This window comes from Corvus brachyrhynchos, unplaced genomic scaffold (assembly GCF_000691975.1).
Source record: "Corvus brachyrhynchos isolate BGI_N302 unplaced genomic scaffold, ASM69197v1 scaffold80, whole genome shotgun sequence".
Taxonomy (NCBI): Eukaryota; Metazoa; Chordata; class Aves; order Passeriformes; family Corvidae; genus Corvus; species Corvus brachyrhynchos.
The window spans coordinates 4,870,956-4,888,080 of NW_008236769.1; the positions used below are offsets into that span (position 1 = coordinate 4,870,956).

A 17,125-nucleotide genomic window follows, 5' to 3' on the forward strand; every position below is an offset into this window, starting at 1 on the left:
GCCTAATTAGCTGTCTTCAGAGTAGCAACCATTACTTTTGCTTTAATTTTTGAGTGAGCCAGTGGTCCCTGTAGTACTTTGAACCAATGTGTATGCCCCAGTTATCAAACATACATGGAAAGTTGTGGCCCTTGCAAAAATGGGGAAGCAGAGGAAGGGAATTCTGAGGAGTCTCAGGGAAGCTGCCAGAATGACAGTCACTGAGGTAATCTGGTCAGCAGGGCTCCAGCATGTCATTCCCAATTAGTTATCTGTGTTCATATTTCCAATAATCCAAGTTATGCAAGAGAGGATTTTCTGTGCTTTCCTCAGTTTACAGCAACTCCTGAGGAGATAAAGAAAGAGGAAAAATGGTGCTCATACGGTCTATTTACTGCTTTGATCAAAGTTACAAGTCCAGTATGTCTACACAACCCAATCTATCAAGAAGCTGCTCAGCCTGTGCAGTGTGCTAAGCCAGACAAACGTACAGCGCAGCAAGTTAAATCTTTGCTTGTAATCTGTTGTAAATCCTTACCAGATGGTGGCCTAGGGAGAACTTGAGGTAGCTACTGCCAACAAAGCAAGTGGCAAAAAATAGCTGTCGTGGCAGAAACAGTGTGCTACAGAAGTTCTGTTGCCTTCAGAAAAAGACAGAATGCAGTTTTCTGTGTGGAATACCTCTTCAAAGCTTTCGACTTCATTTTGTGTCTGCATGATGCATGCAAATTCATTGCAGCCTCCTAAGGAAGGATTTTTCTAAAGGCTTCTCTGTCTTTTTTCTTCTTCCAAAACTTCAGCAAGAACAGAACTTTCTTTGTACTAAGGAACAACTAGAAAGCCCCTGCAAAGCTTATTTTCAAAGAAGTTTTTCTTTCCATGCATCCTGTAACGGTCGATATTGTGGCTATTTCTTTTTTTCTTCAAACATTTTCCTTGGCCAGGCTCTTTAATGTTGTCAGTGCATGTCAATGGAAAGCAGAATGTGCCTAAACAGAAAATGTGGCTGCACTAAAGAGTAACCTCAAGGTAATAACCTCAAGTTTGGGGCAGCTCTAAGGTGTGAAGACTTCCTGTGGAAGACTTCAATTACCTGTTTGGTCTTCCTGACTAATAGCTTCCATTTTTGGAAAGTGGGGAACATTTTTGTGTTCAGAACGAAGTTCATTGACTGTTAGTCTTATCTGATCCACTGCTGTATAATTTATTTCTTCAGTGGCCCAATGTTATTTCCTGTGAGGAAGGGTGGGACTCTCCTTAATTTCACATTCTAGTTACCTTGGAAGCTGTTGCTGCTGTGCAATTCGTTGTCTTCAGCAGTTCCACCATGCTCAGTCCTACCTGTGCTCTAGCTAAAGCTCTCCCTGTTAGGCCACTCCTGCAGTTTCAACCCTGCTTATGGCTGTTCATCTCTTCATTATCTGCTTCATATTGCATCTCTGCTGCCTGCTCTCTCTCACGTTGTCCCGCACTGCATGCAGTATAATCTAAGGTGCATTTCTAGGTGGTCTGGTAGCTTGTCCTTTCAATTATAAATAAAGCAGCATATGCTTTACCAGTCTGCCGAGACCTTAAAAATGTATTTACTGTGTTTTTGCTTGTGTCATATTGTGTGTTGTTGGATTTTGTGACAGCCAGAGTGTTGTAGGATAACAACATGTAATTAAAGAATGCAGTCAAAGAATGGGAATGGACAGTGATCCTGCTGATGAGAGGACACTGTATACAGAAGGCAGAAGAGGGTGACAAGACAGATTGCCAAAGCAGATGAGAAGGTAAAATACTTAAGCAGTTTAGTATGTATTTGTTGGGTTTTGACCTCCATTCAATCAAGTTGTTCTGGGTATTGTGGAATAATACTTTCTATGGCTTTGTTTTGCAGGTCGGTGGTGAGGTACAGCAGCAAAGTTCCTTTCTTACTTGCCTTTTTTTCTTGTCCAGAAGGCATGGTGATTTTTTGCTCATTATTTCTTTAATGCACGTGAATAGACAGGTGGTTGAACAGAGAATTTCCTTTCACCACATCTGTAATGGAAATAGGTGATCTTGTGTGTGGGCTACAGAAGCAAGGGAAGATCAGTGTGTTGTTCAGGAGCTGTGCTCAAAGGCAAGAGGGTCAGAATGGCCTCTTGCAAGGAATGGGAGGGTGGAAGCGGAATCAACCTGATGTTCCCAGTAACTCAATGGGGAAAAAAAAAAAAGTTAATTGTATAGAGAGAGACCTTGCCTAAAAAGAGGGGGGAGAAATTATCTAAGGAGGCTGGGTGTTTCTTAGTTAAGGACAAGGGCTGTGTCCCAGGTCTGTCTGAGGAAAATATTGTGAAGAGGGGAGTGAAGCTTTGCAATCTGAAGTTGGAAAGGAATAGTCTAGACTATATGAGTGAATGCCTGGATTAGATTCCTTTTCTGTGGACCAAAGTGATCTCTTATTGTGTGGGAATTGGGAAGATCTCCTTGTCTATGAGACTTCCCACTTGTCCTACAGAGTGAGTTTTCTTCCTGCTCTGCACAGACAGGACAGAGCGCATGGGATGAGCAGTGTGTCAGGGCCCTCCCTCTCTGCAATCACCAACTGTGCATGATGGATTCTTCAGCCATCAGCATTCCTGAGCTCTCGCCTTGCTCTGCAGTGGAACCAGAGAGAAGCGATGCTGTGGGATTTAGAACAGCAAGAGTGAGCAGAGCCGTAATGGAGGTAGGGACAGTAAAGGGGACCAAAGGTATCCTTGGGTTACCTTATGAAGGAGACCTCTTCAGTGGGAGCCAAATCTGGCCCTGGTAGAGGCTATTGGCTTGAGGCTTTGGGGAAGCAACCAAAGCTCCACTCAAGTCAAAGCAAGTATTCTAAAATGTCAATAAACTGAACTTGCCATAAAACTTGCTTTAAGATACTTGGAAGGTTTTTGTCTCTGTTGAGTCTGAAAGGCTTTCCTGGTTTTCTTGGCTTTGTGGGAGATATTCATTAGTGTGACTCCTAATTAGGAAAACAAACAAGTTTGAAGTCATTTTAATTCATTCATTTCAGACTAATTGACCTATATTCAGAGAAGTTCTGAACTGTTCAGTGTGGATGTAGTCCATTGACTCTATTTATTATAGATGAACAGGAACGGACCGAAATACTGTTTTATACATGAGAATGAGATAGCAATAAAGTAGTTACTAATTGATCATTGGTATTATCTATGTAATTCTCCCCTGTTGTTCAGAAAAAATCTCCTTTTAGTGCAGTATGAGTGCTTCAGTCATGGTTCTTATTGACTTGTTTGAAGACCTTTCAGAATAGAAGCCTAATATATTATGCATAAAAAGACATTAATTTCTGGCATAATTTGATTAATGCTGGAGTTGCACTACAGCTGAACTGGCTCAATAGAATTTTTTGAGGGAAGTGGAAGCATAGCATTCCCAAAGGTTTTACTCCAACTATTTTCCTGTCAGCTAGATTTGAAAAGCTTCCTTGGCAGAAGAATTTGTAATTAATTTATGTTGGTACTTAATAGACAGACAGCTTATTTTAAAATCTCTATTAGTTTTGCTACCCCTTTCTGTAGACCAATTCTAAGAAACACACTTAGTGATAACCTCATTTTCTTGCCAGAGTAATGAGATATTGAGTGTATATACACAGTACTCTTGCAATTCAGGAGTTAGTGATTATGTTTTCTTAACTGGAGATCCTCAGAGGTACTTAATATTTCTTCACAAATTGCATTGGTAAATTAACAGTTCATCTGGCTAGTTAGATTTACTAGGGCAGATGGCACTTCGCATGTGTGATGAGAGCAGGAAGGAGTCAGCAAAGCAGTGGTGTGATTAGCCGTGTGAATGAGCCTCACAAGGTAAATCTCTTTAACCCCAATGATAAAATGTGTTCTGTGCTAAAGCCGAGGATTACTGGTCCTGTGAAACAACGTGTACTGGTCAAGCCAAGATTTCAGAAGTAATCCAGTTAATTTGAAAATAAAGGACACCACTTTTTATGACACCTTCCTAACACCTTTATATTTGAGACAGAAATCAGCCTCAAGATGGTACTTTGCCAATAATGCAAGAGAGAGTTGTGTGGTGTTACCTGAATTCAGTTGTAAATAAAAGCTTATTTGAATGCTAGAGATGAGATGTTCTAGCTAGGGAGGAAAGATGCTTCATAGAAGCAGACCAGAATCCCAGGCGGAATAAAATGTGAGCTGAGCTGTCTTTTCATTGTGCTACAGTGAGCAGTGTTGCCACATGTAGCTCCTGTTTACACAGCACCAGGCACAGGATGTTCCCCCATTTAACCCTTAAGCTCTGCAGTAGTAACTGTGATTGCCATCAACGTGCAGTAAAACCTGTAGAATCGCAACGGTTTGGGTTGGAAGTGACCTTCAAAGATCGTCTAGTCCAACCCTCCTGCAATGAGTAGGCAGGTTTTTCACCAAGGCCTGTTTGTACCTACAGATATGTGGGTAACTGCAGGCACTCTCACTTCAGTTCTAACTAAATTTGTTTTTTTTTAATGGGAATATATACAACTTCCACATTTCATTTGAAATTAATAAACTGGGGATACATCTAATCATGTTGGTATTGAAAGCTATTGAAATAATAAATTTGTGGTAAAGACTGGTCAATCACTGTGTGCTGCTTGGTTAGAAAAACACCCTGAAGCATCATGTTACTTCTGAAAAATCATTGCAAAGTAATTTTAGTGAATCTTTATTCAGCAGGGCAGTCTCACATTCTGGAAAATTAAGGGAAAAAATGGACTGTGTAGCAGCCATTGTGTTGTGCGTGAAACCTGTATTGTTCTTACTATTAAATTTAATCAGTCCATGTGGGAACCTTTTGTACCTATTTTCAGGCTTTCTTGTTTATTGTTAAACCTAGAGGTGTTTTACCTTGTGATAAACCACCTTTAAAGTCTAAATTTCAAAAAAAGTTATGAAGTGCTATTTTCTGCATAAGTTTGTCATAGTATATTTAGATTGACTTCTGTAACATTTTTTTTACTCACAGGTTATAAAATATGGAAACAGTATAAATAAAACTGTGAATCAGCAACACTGAGCAATTTAAGCCTATCACAAGCAATCAGAGCAAGTTTTGGGTTGTTTTGGTTTGATTGTTTTAGTATTGTCTCTTCTACTTGGAGATACTCAGAATCTGACTGGCTGTGGCCCTGGGTAGCCTGTGGGGGGTCGGTCACTCTGGCCTGAGCTGGAAGGTTGGACTGGATGATCTCAAGGGGAACCTTCTGATCTCAACCATTCTGTTTCTCTTGAGTAGTTACTTTTATATGCATAATTTATTCCTACAGAGGGCCATAAATATTTGTGTGTGTGTGTTTATACACATATGTAAAACTTAATGTAACATGTTAGCGAATTTTTTTTTTTTAATGTTTAACTTATTATGGGACGAGATGCTCAACTAGGAGAATGGGTAAAAGCATTCAATTTTTATTTAACAGGAAAAGCTAATGCTTTTAAGATTTTTCTTGTACCAATTCCCAACAGTAGGAAATGTATCAAAGGACATTTTTGTCAATAATAAAGTCTTGCTTTCTTAAATGCTTCCTGGCAGTGTTTTCACTACTGCACTAAATAATTTACAACAGAAAGTCATTATGATTGTAGGATAACTTTAGAATAATTCACATTGGAGGGGACCTTCAGACATCATCAAGTCCAACTGTTTTCCAAAGCAAAATGAACCTCGAAGTTAGGAGCAGCCTGGAAATGAGAGGGGGTTGCTCGGGGCTCTTCTGGTTCCCTTCAGAGCAGCATCAAGGAGAGTGATGCCACAGCATCCTGGGCAGTTGGCTCCTGTATCTGATCACCTGCACACAGTCTGTGCTGCTTCATGCATTGAGGATCACAAAAGCTTTTCTTTATTATTCCATCGTATCACATTCTGATTGAAGCTGGTCAAAGTTTCTCATCAGTGGCTGCTACACAATGCTAAATAGCTGAATCAATATGTAAACAAGAGAGTTGTTTTCTCTCTTTTCCTATATGCTGAAAGCCATCTAGCTGTAAAAAAAAAATTACTGCATTTATTATTTCATGCAGCCATATTTCTTAAATTTACTTATGTAGTATAGATGTCAACAGGAAGAAAAAAATGTCCAACAACCAGTGGGAATTACACTGCTGGGGTTTGTGCATTTTTTCCTCACCTGGCTTTGTATGTCCCTGTTGCTGAAACTTCCGGAGAAACACAGATGCTGCCTGGGATGGTCTCAATGCAGGGAGGACTTGGCTGGTGCCAGCGTGCGAGATGTTTTAGAGTTGCAGCAGTGGATCAGTTGTGTGTTGCTCATACAGTGGTGTGAAAGAAAGAGACTTTCTTTCAGCAGTCTCATGACTCCCAAGATGCAGAGCGTGAAAAAAATTGCAGGGATCATAGCTCTTTTGAGCTTCCCAGGTGCTTATTCTGCATATGTTTTGGTTTTATTTCTCTTATTGTGGGATTCAGCCTTATCTTGTACTTTATATATGGTCTTTCCAAATTGAGGTTACCTCAGCATAGAGTCCTTGCTTACTTACTACCAGCACTCTGTGAGTGTTTTGGAATGTACTCCCCAACCAAGGAATGATTTGTGGCTTGGCACTTCAGTGATGCATTAACAGATTTTTATTTTTTAATTGGCAGTCTTGCTAGCTGCAGCTCCCTTGCAGGGACTACCTGCCTTAAAGCAGCAGTTGGTGCTTTGCTGTTGTGTGTTTTCTTTCCATGGATACAGTTTTCTGTGAGGAGCTCCTCAGGATGTCTTCAATCAGTCAAGTCCATGTTCCCACTGTGGGATGTTGAGGAGGGAGAACTAACGGACACTGCTTGCTTAGGAATTTGTTTTCCTGAGCCATGTGTGGGGTGAGAGAGGAGTGAGATCACAGCCCCTGTGAGCTCCCTGAATATACTTCACAAGTGCTACGATAAATTCTGAGAGGCCTTAAATTTTTGGGAGGAGAGCAGTCAGTTTTCACACCTTCAGGTCCTTTATGGATCCCCAGGTTGGATAACTTACTGGAGGTTTTTATCAACTTCGTTCATTTGCACATGGGAGACTAAAAACAAGGCAATAGTAGGATGGACTTCAGCTCTGTGGGAGTGTGGGGGGTAGAGTTCCTCCTTGAGCTCTTTGAGGTGTAGAGTGCTCCTTCCTAATGTGCTTTCTCTTCATCAGAGGAGACCAGAAGCTCAGTCAGTTATTTCTTCCAAATGTCCAAACGCTGTTGCTTTTACACAGCCTAGCATGGAGCATGCCCTGGGCCACTGGTGCTTCTCTGAGGCAGAGGGTCTGCAGAGCTGGTGGTGCCTCGCTCCTTCAGGTGCAGGGTGTCACAGCAGTGACCAGGAGCCACAGTTGCCGGCTTAGTTCCCATAGGGTTGCCAAAGCCTTAGTTATGGTAGGCTGGTGATGTCCCAAGAAGGGGATCCATTTGTTGCAGCTACCAGGGTTTACTGAAGGTGGCACTAGTTGTGTTAAATTCCTACTCTTTTTTTAGAGATTGCTGTATTTTTTTTTATATTGTGAGTAAGTTAGTATGAGTGTTGGATCGATGCACAGTAAATAGTAACATGTTAGGCTTTCTGATTTGTTTTGGTGGTGTTACGTACTCACTGTTGATCCAGAGATCAAAAAAGAAAATATAAAAATAAAAAGGGGAAAAAAGATTGGGATAATGTTGGCAAGATAATGTCTTCTTTGTACCCTTCAATCAAGAAGTCATCATTGGCATGCTTGTTTTGTGCATTATGTATCTGATGCTCTGTTTATGTCTATATATTTATGCGCTTATGTACTTGGCATAAATGGGAAGCAAAGCTGATAGCCAAAACATTGTCCAAGTAATTGATACATTTGTGATGAACTTTTAATAATGATTTTATGGTGCAGAGGATGACCTCAGCAAAACCTTCACTGTATTTCAGTGGCAACTGATTAATTGATAGACAACCTGGCTATATTCTTGTGAACTCATAAAACGCAGTTGAGGAGAGATGTTGTTAGTAGACAGATTTATGGGGACACTTACATACTTGCCTATGCTGTTGATTTCTGTTCTTAATTTCATCTTGTCTACCTAACGGTAGAATTCATACTGTTCTCTTTCCTCCGCTTTTGTAAATTATGTTGTTTAAAACTGTGGAATATTCTTGCTTATTTTCAGATCTCATCAGAAAACTAGCACAGCAGCAGTTTGGAAATTCACAGGGCGATTATCAAAAGGTAAATTGTCTATGTGTATCTGCATAAAATAATGAAAACTATGACTTTGAAATTCGTGTTTTTTTCTAAACCAGGAATTAGTATTTTAAAACTATATGAACAGGATACAAACAGGAAATTTTTGAATAACAAGTATGACATTTTCATGAAAAATGTGGGACCAATTACAAAGAAAATTCCACAAACCACTGTTAAGAAACTATTCATAGTTAAGGATGACTTAAAAATTCCAGCTGTAATGTGATTGTTGCACAAAGATTGAAGACACTTTGTATTGAAAAATACTGCTTTTATTTTAAAAACTTAGGGAGAACTATTACTGCTTAGCTCTCATGTAAGCTTCAGCTATTGTTCTCAAAAAGGTGAATTTATATTATAAATATGCTATTTATATATTAGTAAGTAGATGGAATGGAATGTGCATCTGAGTTTTGGGCTGTTCTGGAGCACAGTGTTCCACTTTCAAATCAGGAGCTGAGTTTCTGCAGTAGGAATTTAACTGTGCCCAGGCAATGGACAAGTTGCTTCAAATGAGCGACTTGCTTTTGGTCCCTGCAGTATGGTGTACCTGTCAGGAGGATGAGTGTGGTACTTGCACACAGACACTGAGCTATTGCTGTCAATCAGAATAGCCTTACTGGTGCTTCCATGTCTTCCCAGCAACAAGCCTGTTTCTCCAGTAGCTTGATAAGTTCTGCATGACATCCTGGTGTGGGGGTTATGTGTGTGTTGTTATGCTGCATCAAGTGACTCTTGCTGATCCCACCTGCTTGATGGGGCTCTAGAGAGTGGTGCATCACAGATTGTTCCTGCATACCCAGGGAAGAATGTAAGATAGGGCTTGGATGGGAGAGTCTCAGAACAAAGGTGTTAGATTCTAGGGGGGTATCCCTGACCACAAGCAGAGTATTTAGTAACTAGTACATGAGTCATGAGAAATCTGAGACTAGTCCTGTGTAGGGGATGTGATTATAGGGTAGCAGTTAAAATATTAGGAGTTCTTAAGAAGCAGGACAGATACAGGCCAGTATCAGTCCAAATTCTGACCTGAATACAGTACAAAACTCTGAAACAAATCTGGAAAATGAAAATATATCAGGACAAGTAGAGGGTACTTCAGAAGACAGAAACATCAGCCAGAGTCAGCTGTGAAACAGCCAGCATGACTATAGATGTGCCCCTGGAAGAATTTCCAGTGGAGATAGGGAAGTGTGAATACCGCTGAAGGGTGTGGATAAGTAGTTAGAAATGTTTGCCTGTGGTTTTGATCACTCAAATTCAGGGAGAATGAATTCAGGCTAGGATGAGTTCAGGAAGTGTCCATTAGGGTGATCTGGGAAACCTGCGGGTCTTCAGAGGAAAATGGAAGAGTTTGTTTAGCTTGGGAAAAGAGTTGATAAGGGGTGTGATTAGTCTTTTAAAATATATACGGAGAGGAAGCACCAGGAAGAAGGTTCTGCTTCTTCGGCAAAAGATAGTTCTGGCACAGAAGCAAGGGGGCTGGAAATGGACATGTGCGAAGAAGACTTGCTCACACCAAGCACTGAGAACGGCCCTTCAGTAGCAGGAGCAGGAAATCTGCTACTCCTATTTATCCTGTTAAATTTCTACTGTCATTCCTCTGTATCATTTTTTAAACCTATTTGTAGAATGTGTTAGTGACCCAGGAGGCCCTTCCCACTTCTGTGCTGTGTGTCCTAGTGTTCCCAGTTGGACTCTAACCATGAACATCTCCCTGTGCCCTGCCAGGGGCAGCAGTCTGCCAGAACAGTCCAGCAGCTGAGCCGTGCCTGCTCAGGGGAGCCAGCTCGCTGCTGCTGCCATTGCTTTGCTTCTGCTGGGTGGCTGCGTGCTTGAAGCATCATGATTCAAAATCATATTTGGTACCAGATTCTTAAGGGAGGGGAAGCATTATCTTTCCATTAATACAGAAGAAAATATGATTTTGAACATTTTAAGTAGTATTGTACAGTAGAGGTTTCAAAAGGATGTGTGTGATGCTGATAAAAAAAATCGATAAAACTTGAAAATTTCTGATTCTCACACATCAGACTTTGGGCTGAGGGGTCTTGCCAGCTTTAGCTGATCTGCTTCTCTTCCAGTTAGGAGAAAGGGGAAAGCACTATCAGCTGTGAACTTGGCATGCAGACATGAAGGGGAAAACACAAGAAATTAATTTTCTACTGTGGAAACAAAGGGGAAATTGAGTTCTTCTGGAATTCTGTCATTGAATATTTAGTTTTCAGTGTTTTTCTGGTTTTACAGATAAGAAGATAGGTAAGAACTGTTAAATAGATTTATTCCGTCTTTCTTGAATGCCTTTTCTTTTTTTCTTTTGAATAATTTAAATGGAACCTCTACGTGGTTAATTAAACGTTTAGGGTGAATATTTTGTGTAATGTGTTAAGATCCCAAAAGTGCTACTGGACCTACTAAAATAAAATAAGCACTGAGAAGAAAAAGTTAGTCAAGAATATCATATCAGTTATGACAGGGGGAATTAATGAAGAAATCACCAAACCACAAAGTAATGCAATCTCTGGCCTTCTGTGAGATATACTGGGAATTATATGAAATAGATGCTCAGTGTGGAGGTAACTGGTCTGTCATTGTTTTAAGATGGAAGGATTTGTTGGACAAATCCTGGATTCCTTTCACTCACCAAGGATACCAGAAAATAGCTGCTATGTGTTTTATTGTAAATATTTTTCCATAATTATTTAATGGTGCTTCTGTGCATTATTTTACTTTCGTGGCTTGTTTGTTATTGTTTCTGTGTTGTTAATTGTTATGGTCTAGTCATGGTTAATTATTCATTATTCATGGGATTTGTTTTCTGTGCATGCTGCCTGTGTATTATACACATTCTCCATTTGTTTTGACTTCCGCAGCCAGAAAATGTTGTCCTGACTCTTCAGGTAACGTCTTATGGTAGATGTACAGCTTTGAAAAGAAACTAACCATGTCTGCACTGCTTCTGTTAAAACATCCATAACCATTTTTAATGTTACTTTAAATACTGTTTTTCCATCTAACCTATCTTAAAATAATGTATGCTGTCATATAATTTTTGAAGTGTTCAGCTAGCTAGAAAAAACCCCAGTAACTCTTCCGCAAAATCCAGCCAAATTCTTCTTTCAAGCATGTAGTTCATATTCTTCAGAAGGAAGCACAGGTTTTAACCAGCAGTTAAAAATAATAATTAAAAGAATAGTTTTCATCCTAGAATTGGTAATTAGGGCAGAAATTTGCAGCTCTACTAATGGTGATAGTTGCTGTATTTGGCTCAGTTGGTAATTAGGGATTGTGAAGAAGGGCATCAGCAAAGCTGGAACTAGAGCATGATTGATATCTTGTGAGAAATTGTAACTTATTTTGCAGGACAGTTACACAGCCTCAATTTCATCCTTTTGGTGCCAAGCTGCCCTTGTGCTGGTGGATCTGTAAAACAGAAGAAGACTCAAAGTACTAGTGTGAGAATTAGTTCTCCTAAGATTGGGAAAGGAAAAGAGAAGAGAGATTTTTCAGGGAAGAAAGACCCCTGGGACGTGCCCACACTGTGCTATCTCTGTGTGCAGACACCTCCCTGGTCCGGTTTCAGCTGGGCTTTGTTTTCAGCAGAGGGAAACAGCGTGGCCAACTCACACCTTGTCCCCTGGGAGCCACACTGCCTCATGTAGGGCTGTGCCAGGGCTGCCTGGCCCAGCTTCTTGGTCCTGGGGCTCTTGCAGTGTGAAAACAAGTCAGGGTATTGCATTGCATCCTTCCCTTTCACTCCTGCCAGCTTTTGAAAGTATCCTTTTAGTTGCTGCTGCTTTGCTGTTTGGCAGCAGAATAAATGTCTTTACCTGAGAGGTCTTAAAATCTGTCTGCTTCTTCATGTTTTCCAGTCCCTAAGCAGTTTTAAATTCAGCAGTTTGGAGAAACCTCTGCCATTGTAATTGATCATCCAGAGAAATACTTCCCTTTGGGGTTCATATGAATTTTTCTACTCTTAACTGAATAAAAAGGAGAAAAAGCTAAGCGTCCTTTTCCCCCGATGAGGTGTTGCTCTAGTTAGCCTTGCTGACATTTGTGGAGCCTTTTTGGAAACAGATGTGAGAAACAGTAAATTTGTGGTCTGAGAGTTCAGATGTGTTCATTTTTAACCTGTCTCCATTGCATTGATTCACATTTACTTCTTGTGAGCCTACTGCTCTCTTAGCACTCACTCTTGTAGTTTGCCTAGCTAATACTCTAGCCAAATAATTATTAGCTATCAGTATCTACAATGTTATGTATCATTTTGTTAGAAAAGTTGTCAATTATTGACAAAATATACCAAGTCCTTAACCTCAGTAACTTAGTAGATGGTTTAGTCTGTAGTTTGATTTTTAATTATTTGCTCTATATTGATTGCAGTTACTGTGTGATACCTGCTATTACCACTATTTTTGTCTGAATTACAGGCCATCTACTATGAAATCGGTTTTATAGTCTCCGCAGCCTTGGGATTGCTATTTATTTTGTTACTGCCTCTTGTGGGACTTTGCTTCTGTATGTGTCGTTGCTGTGACAACTGTGGTGGGGAAATGCATCAAAGACAGAAGAAAAATGCTGACTGTCAGAGGAGCTGTTTTGCAACATTTCTTTTTGTTGCTTCTTTAATAATAAGGCAAGTGTGATAAAGAGAATGATATAAACCTTGGTATAGCACTTATTTTGCAGTGTCATATGACAAGTAATATTGTATTAGCCTACAGGTGCAGAAATTATTTTCTTAGACTAAGTAATATTATTGCTTATTAAAGAAAATGTAACTGTATTATAAAAATGCTGCTACTGTTGCTATCCACAGGTCATTACATACATACTTAGGCAGAATGTAGGTGTGAAACAAACAAAAAACTTATGTTTGTATTTGGCAATTGGCATTTTTGCCAGTCTCAAAACAGCAGTTGCAGAATGTTACATTAGAGTTGTGAACACGAGAGACTGTGTCCTGTGTTCAGTTCCCATCCCATAGAGAACCTCAGATACCACACACTGCTTTGTTCTTGGTAGTGTTGTAGTGGTAAGAAAAGCAAGTAAGTGACTTCCTTCAGTATTTGTAGTACTCCAGATAATATTACTAGTTCAAAACAATGGGTTTTCTTCTGGGTACTGAGTTGCTTAAACCATGCATGCACTCCTTGTAAATCCTGGAGTTTGCAGACATTTTTGCACTTTTGGTGTTAAGAGCATATTCCTGTGCTGGGTGTGTAATGGGTGATGAGGAACTACAGTCAAGACTTTTTCCTGCTTTCAAAATATGTTGTTTGCTTTCAGGCTTTCTGTTTTCCTTTAGCTGCTTCTTGCTTTCACCTGCCAACTATCCCTATTTTGTGATGATATTAAAAGAAGAAACAAGTCTTTTGATCTATACAGTGACTGTTCAGTCAGATAGGACGTATTTCGTCATTTCACTGTAATCTAAATTATTTTTTTTCTATTACTGTGTGTCATGACAAACAGTGACCTTGCTTATGCTCAAATAGAGGTCAGGCTGGTATCAGATATGGGAATATGCTCTTTTCTCCCAGACATCACTAACAAACATGGCTCTCAAGAATTTGAAGACCTGAAAACTGAATGGTGTATGGTGATAGGTGCATCCCTGCCATGATGACAGGACAAATCTTCATAGTTCAAGGGTACCTTCAAGACAGTAAGTTAGTAAATTACCTCTCAGCATGTTGAAACTGGAGGTAGGTCACAGAGCCTGCCAGCTGTCTCTCCACCACGTTGCAGGATGCGGTTTCTGGCTATAATGGCTGAGGAATGTTGCCTGTTAGTAGAGAAATTAAGAGATTGTCCCCCTTGTTGGTCTCTTTAACTTGTGCATTTGCTGCCAGCTATCCTTGTGGGATTAAGAATACCCAGCACAGGCAAATGCTTCTTCCCAGGTCATGATTAGCAGATCAGTGATCCCTAGTGATACGCTTTCCAGAACAAAGGAAATTGCCTCTTTAATTTCTTTTTGCTTTTTTTTTTTTTTCTTTTCTGTGAGACATGAAGAGTATCAGATGCTTACCCTAAGGCAGAGGTTGGCCTGAGATCACTCTGCAGGTTGAGTGGAGATGATGTCATACGACTCCCTGGTTAAGTCTCTAATGCTGTGAGTGATGTGCGTGGCAAGATAGAACTTTACAGGGCTAAAATTATTGATCCCAGACTGACTGAGGGCTCAAATCTCCAGTATGCCACTGTACAAAGGGAGATTTTCCTGCCCTTCCTGGATCTTCTTTCACAAGGGAGGAGAAGATGCCATGCCTGGATCTATTTAAGCCCATGTCAGGTTGCTCACTGCTGTGCTGTAACACAAAAGGACAGTCTTACTGGCAGCTATTTCCCCACAAAAAATACTGGAGGAAGCCTGAGGTTTGCTTAAAACTGTTTCTACATGTCTTGTACTGTACTCAAAAAGCCTCCTTGTGGATTTACCTGCTTTCCCCCAAAGTTCCTATGCAGTTTCAGCTTAGGTGGAAGGTTTACCTGCAGTTCTTCCCAAAATCACACTTCTCAAGGACTGTGCCAGAGCTGAATACATAAGCTGTGACAATAACCAAAAGAGTTTAGTCCTGTGCGAGTAAAATATTTATGGCTACTTGCAGACAGAGCCAAAAGAACGAAAACTTGAATGATGTCCACCAATACAGGGTTACACTGAGATGTGCAATGAAATTACTAAGGCGGGTCCTGTCATTGTTTGGGTATAATTTCAAGTTCATGCAGCACAGGAGGCCACCTTTGGGAGTAGGTCTCCCAAACCCCTGCCAAGTGACTGGAATGTCACAGACTCCTTCACCCAGAGCTGTGCTGCTTCAGAAGATGCATTTAGCAAGGCTGGCATCCCTCAGAGTACTGTGAACCCACGCCTCTGCCAGCAGAGCTTTGCTTTACAGGCACTCCTGTGGAATGTACATGTAGACAGCTGCTGGAGGGACTGGTAAGGATTTCTAAGGGGATGGACTTCTTTAGGATTACCATCTAAGTGTATGTTCTCCATCTTTTCTCTCTCTATTGCAGTGCCAGACATTCTGGGATTCTCTCATTGAGCCTTTTTTTTTCCTTTTTCTTTATTTTTCTAATTTTTTTTTTCAGTCCTTGATACAGAGAAATGGTTCCAAACTGTCTTTCCTTGGCTGGGAAAGACAGGTTAAATGCACAGTGGAGAGTATTAGTAGGGGAAAGACTCTGATTGTAGAGCTTGCAATAGACTGTGTATCTAGGCAACAGCTCTAGAAAACTCTAGTAACATGGGGATGGTTTTTCTTGTGTGTCAGGATGCAGGTTCACACCGACGTATATATGCTGTTAATGTAGATTTTGGAATATTTCAGCTAGTAGATTTTAATTACGATGAACATTTCTTCTCACTTTACCACTGATGTAGTGCTCTGGTAATTAGAATGAGGTTTTAGACTCAGCTTACTGGAGTGATGTGTAAAGGAAATGTGAGTTTGGGGTTTTTGCTTTCAATTAAAAAAAAAACTCATCCAGATCTGCTTTCTGCAGGTGGGGCTTAAGGTGAGAAGTATGCTTTCCTCACGGAGGGGTATAAGAAAGAAGTCAGAAAACCTGTGATTACATATGCAGTTGTTTATCTTAATAGGCCTTTAGGGTGTCATTTTCTGTTTGAAATACTTCTTTATAGATTGAGTCAAAAATGCAGTGGTTTTGGTAGTTCACAGCTTTTATATATAAACGTTTTCTTACAAAGTAAGGTTCTATTGCTAAATAGCAGGGGATGTAGAAATAGCCTATCAAATACATAGCTAAGCAGATTTGATATTCCAGACTTATAATGGAAACAATTATATGCTTTTCTTCAAATGTTAACTGAAAGTTTAGGGACAGAGGCTTGCTATGACATCTTACTTGCTAGTCATCTGCAAGCTTAGGCAAACATGTTTTCTCTGGGAAAGAAATGTAATTTCATTGGTTCTGTACATTATAAAGGCAAGGGAGGAATGTTTGATTTTTAAGAAAGTATATATTGCAATACCAAATTTTCTGGTAATAGAAAATGTCCTGGCTATTGAATAGAAGAACACGTAGTCAGTTTTCTGTGCCTCCAAGAGGGCTTGTGTTATAACCTCTTTCTTGAGGTGATGGATGTTAGGGAAAGCCAACTCTGGAGGAACAGAATGGTGTTTGGCATCTTGGCAAGTGCCATCGGGCTTCACATTTGTCCTCTTGGCTTTGTAGGATTGGTAATACATGTTGTTCAGAACCTGGAAATCAACATTATCTGAAAGAATTGGTGGAAAAGTTGAAACAGAAATCTCTATCCCATTATCTTCTTAAATTCATTATCTGGTAGCGAGGAAGGGGGTATTCTTTTAATATGCGAATCAGCTCAGGGTTTCTATTCTGTGACTTGAAATTTTTTGCGAGCTCAGCTAAAGGGAAAGCTTGGGTTCCCCCCACAACTGGTTTAGTAACATTTATATCCATCTGTGAAACCTGACAGGAATCTTGAGTGTGGAATATTGGACTCCTGAAGAATTGTTTTAACAATTTGCTTAACCTGTTAAAGAAAAGGCATGTCCTTCTTATTCTGCTGTACGACTTTCTCCTCATAGCAGCTTGTTGAATGTTGGCTCAAGGCTCAGTTACATAATAAATAGGTTTTTCCTCTCATGTTGTGTATTTGTTTAGTTACATCCTGAGTATAGTCACAATTGTTCTGAGTACCTTGGCTGCTTGAAGTATCTCCACTATCTTGTTTCCTCCCACTCCTTCCATTTAGGATGCTGAAGAGAAAGATGGTTGTGCTGAGCTCTTACAAAGTACTGTTTTGTTAGCTTCCAGTTGACCTTTCTGATCTCTGAGCATAACATTGAAAGGACATAAAAACGCTCTCTGTCTAAAGAAGGAGGATGTGGTTATTAGCTCTGAGCCTCA

At 40.1% G+C, this 17,125-nt stretch overlaps 1 protein-coding gene across 17 annotated transcripts in view; it reads left to right on the forward strand.

Moving 5' to 3' along the window:
- The window catches only part of PROM1 (prominin 1), a 65,081-nt gene that overhangs the window by 15,272 nt on the left and 32,684 nt on the right, over positions 1 to 17,125 (forward strand). For 13 of the 17 annotated variants that reach the window (XR_001859785.1, XM_017727583.1, XM_017727595.1 and 10 more), the window contains exons 3-5: positions 8,139 to 8,197; positions 11,089 to 11,115; positions 12,646 to 12,851. Coding sequence is in view for 16 of the 17 variants with exons in the window: in XM_017727583.1 (XP_017583072.1) it covers positions 8,139 to 8,197; positions 11,089 to 11,115; positions 12,646 to 12,851 (292 nt within the window). In the remaining variant the exon portion in view is untranslated. The remainder of the gene's footprint in view (positions 1 to 8,138; positions 8,198 to 11,088; positions 11,116 to 12,645; positions 12,852 to 17,125) is intronic. The other 4 variants (XM_017727589.1, XM_017727593.1, XM_008645033.2 and 1 more) reach the window with 1 other exon arrangement.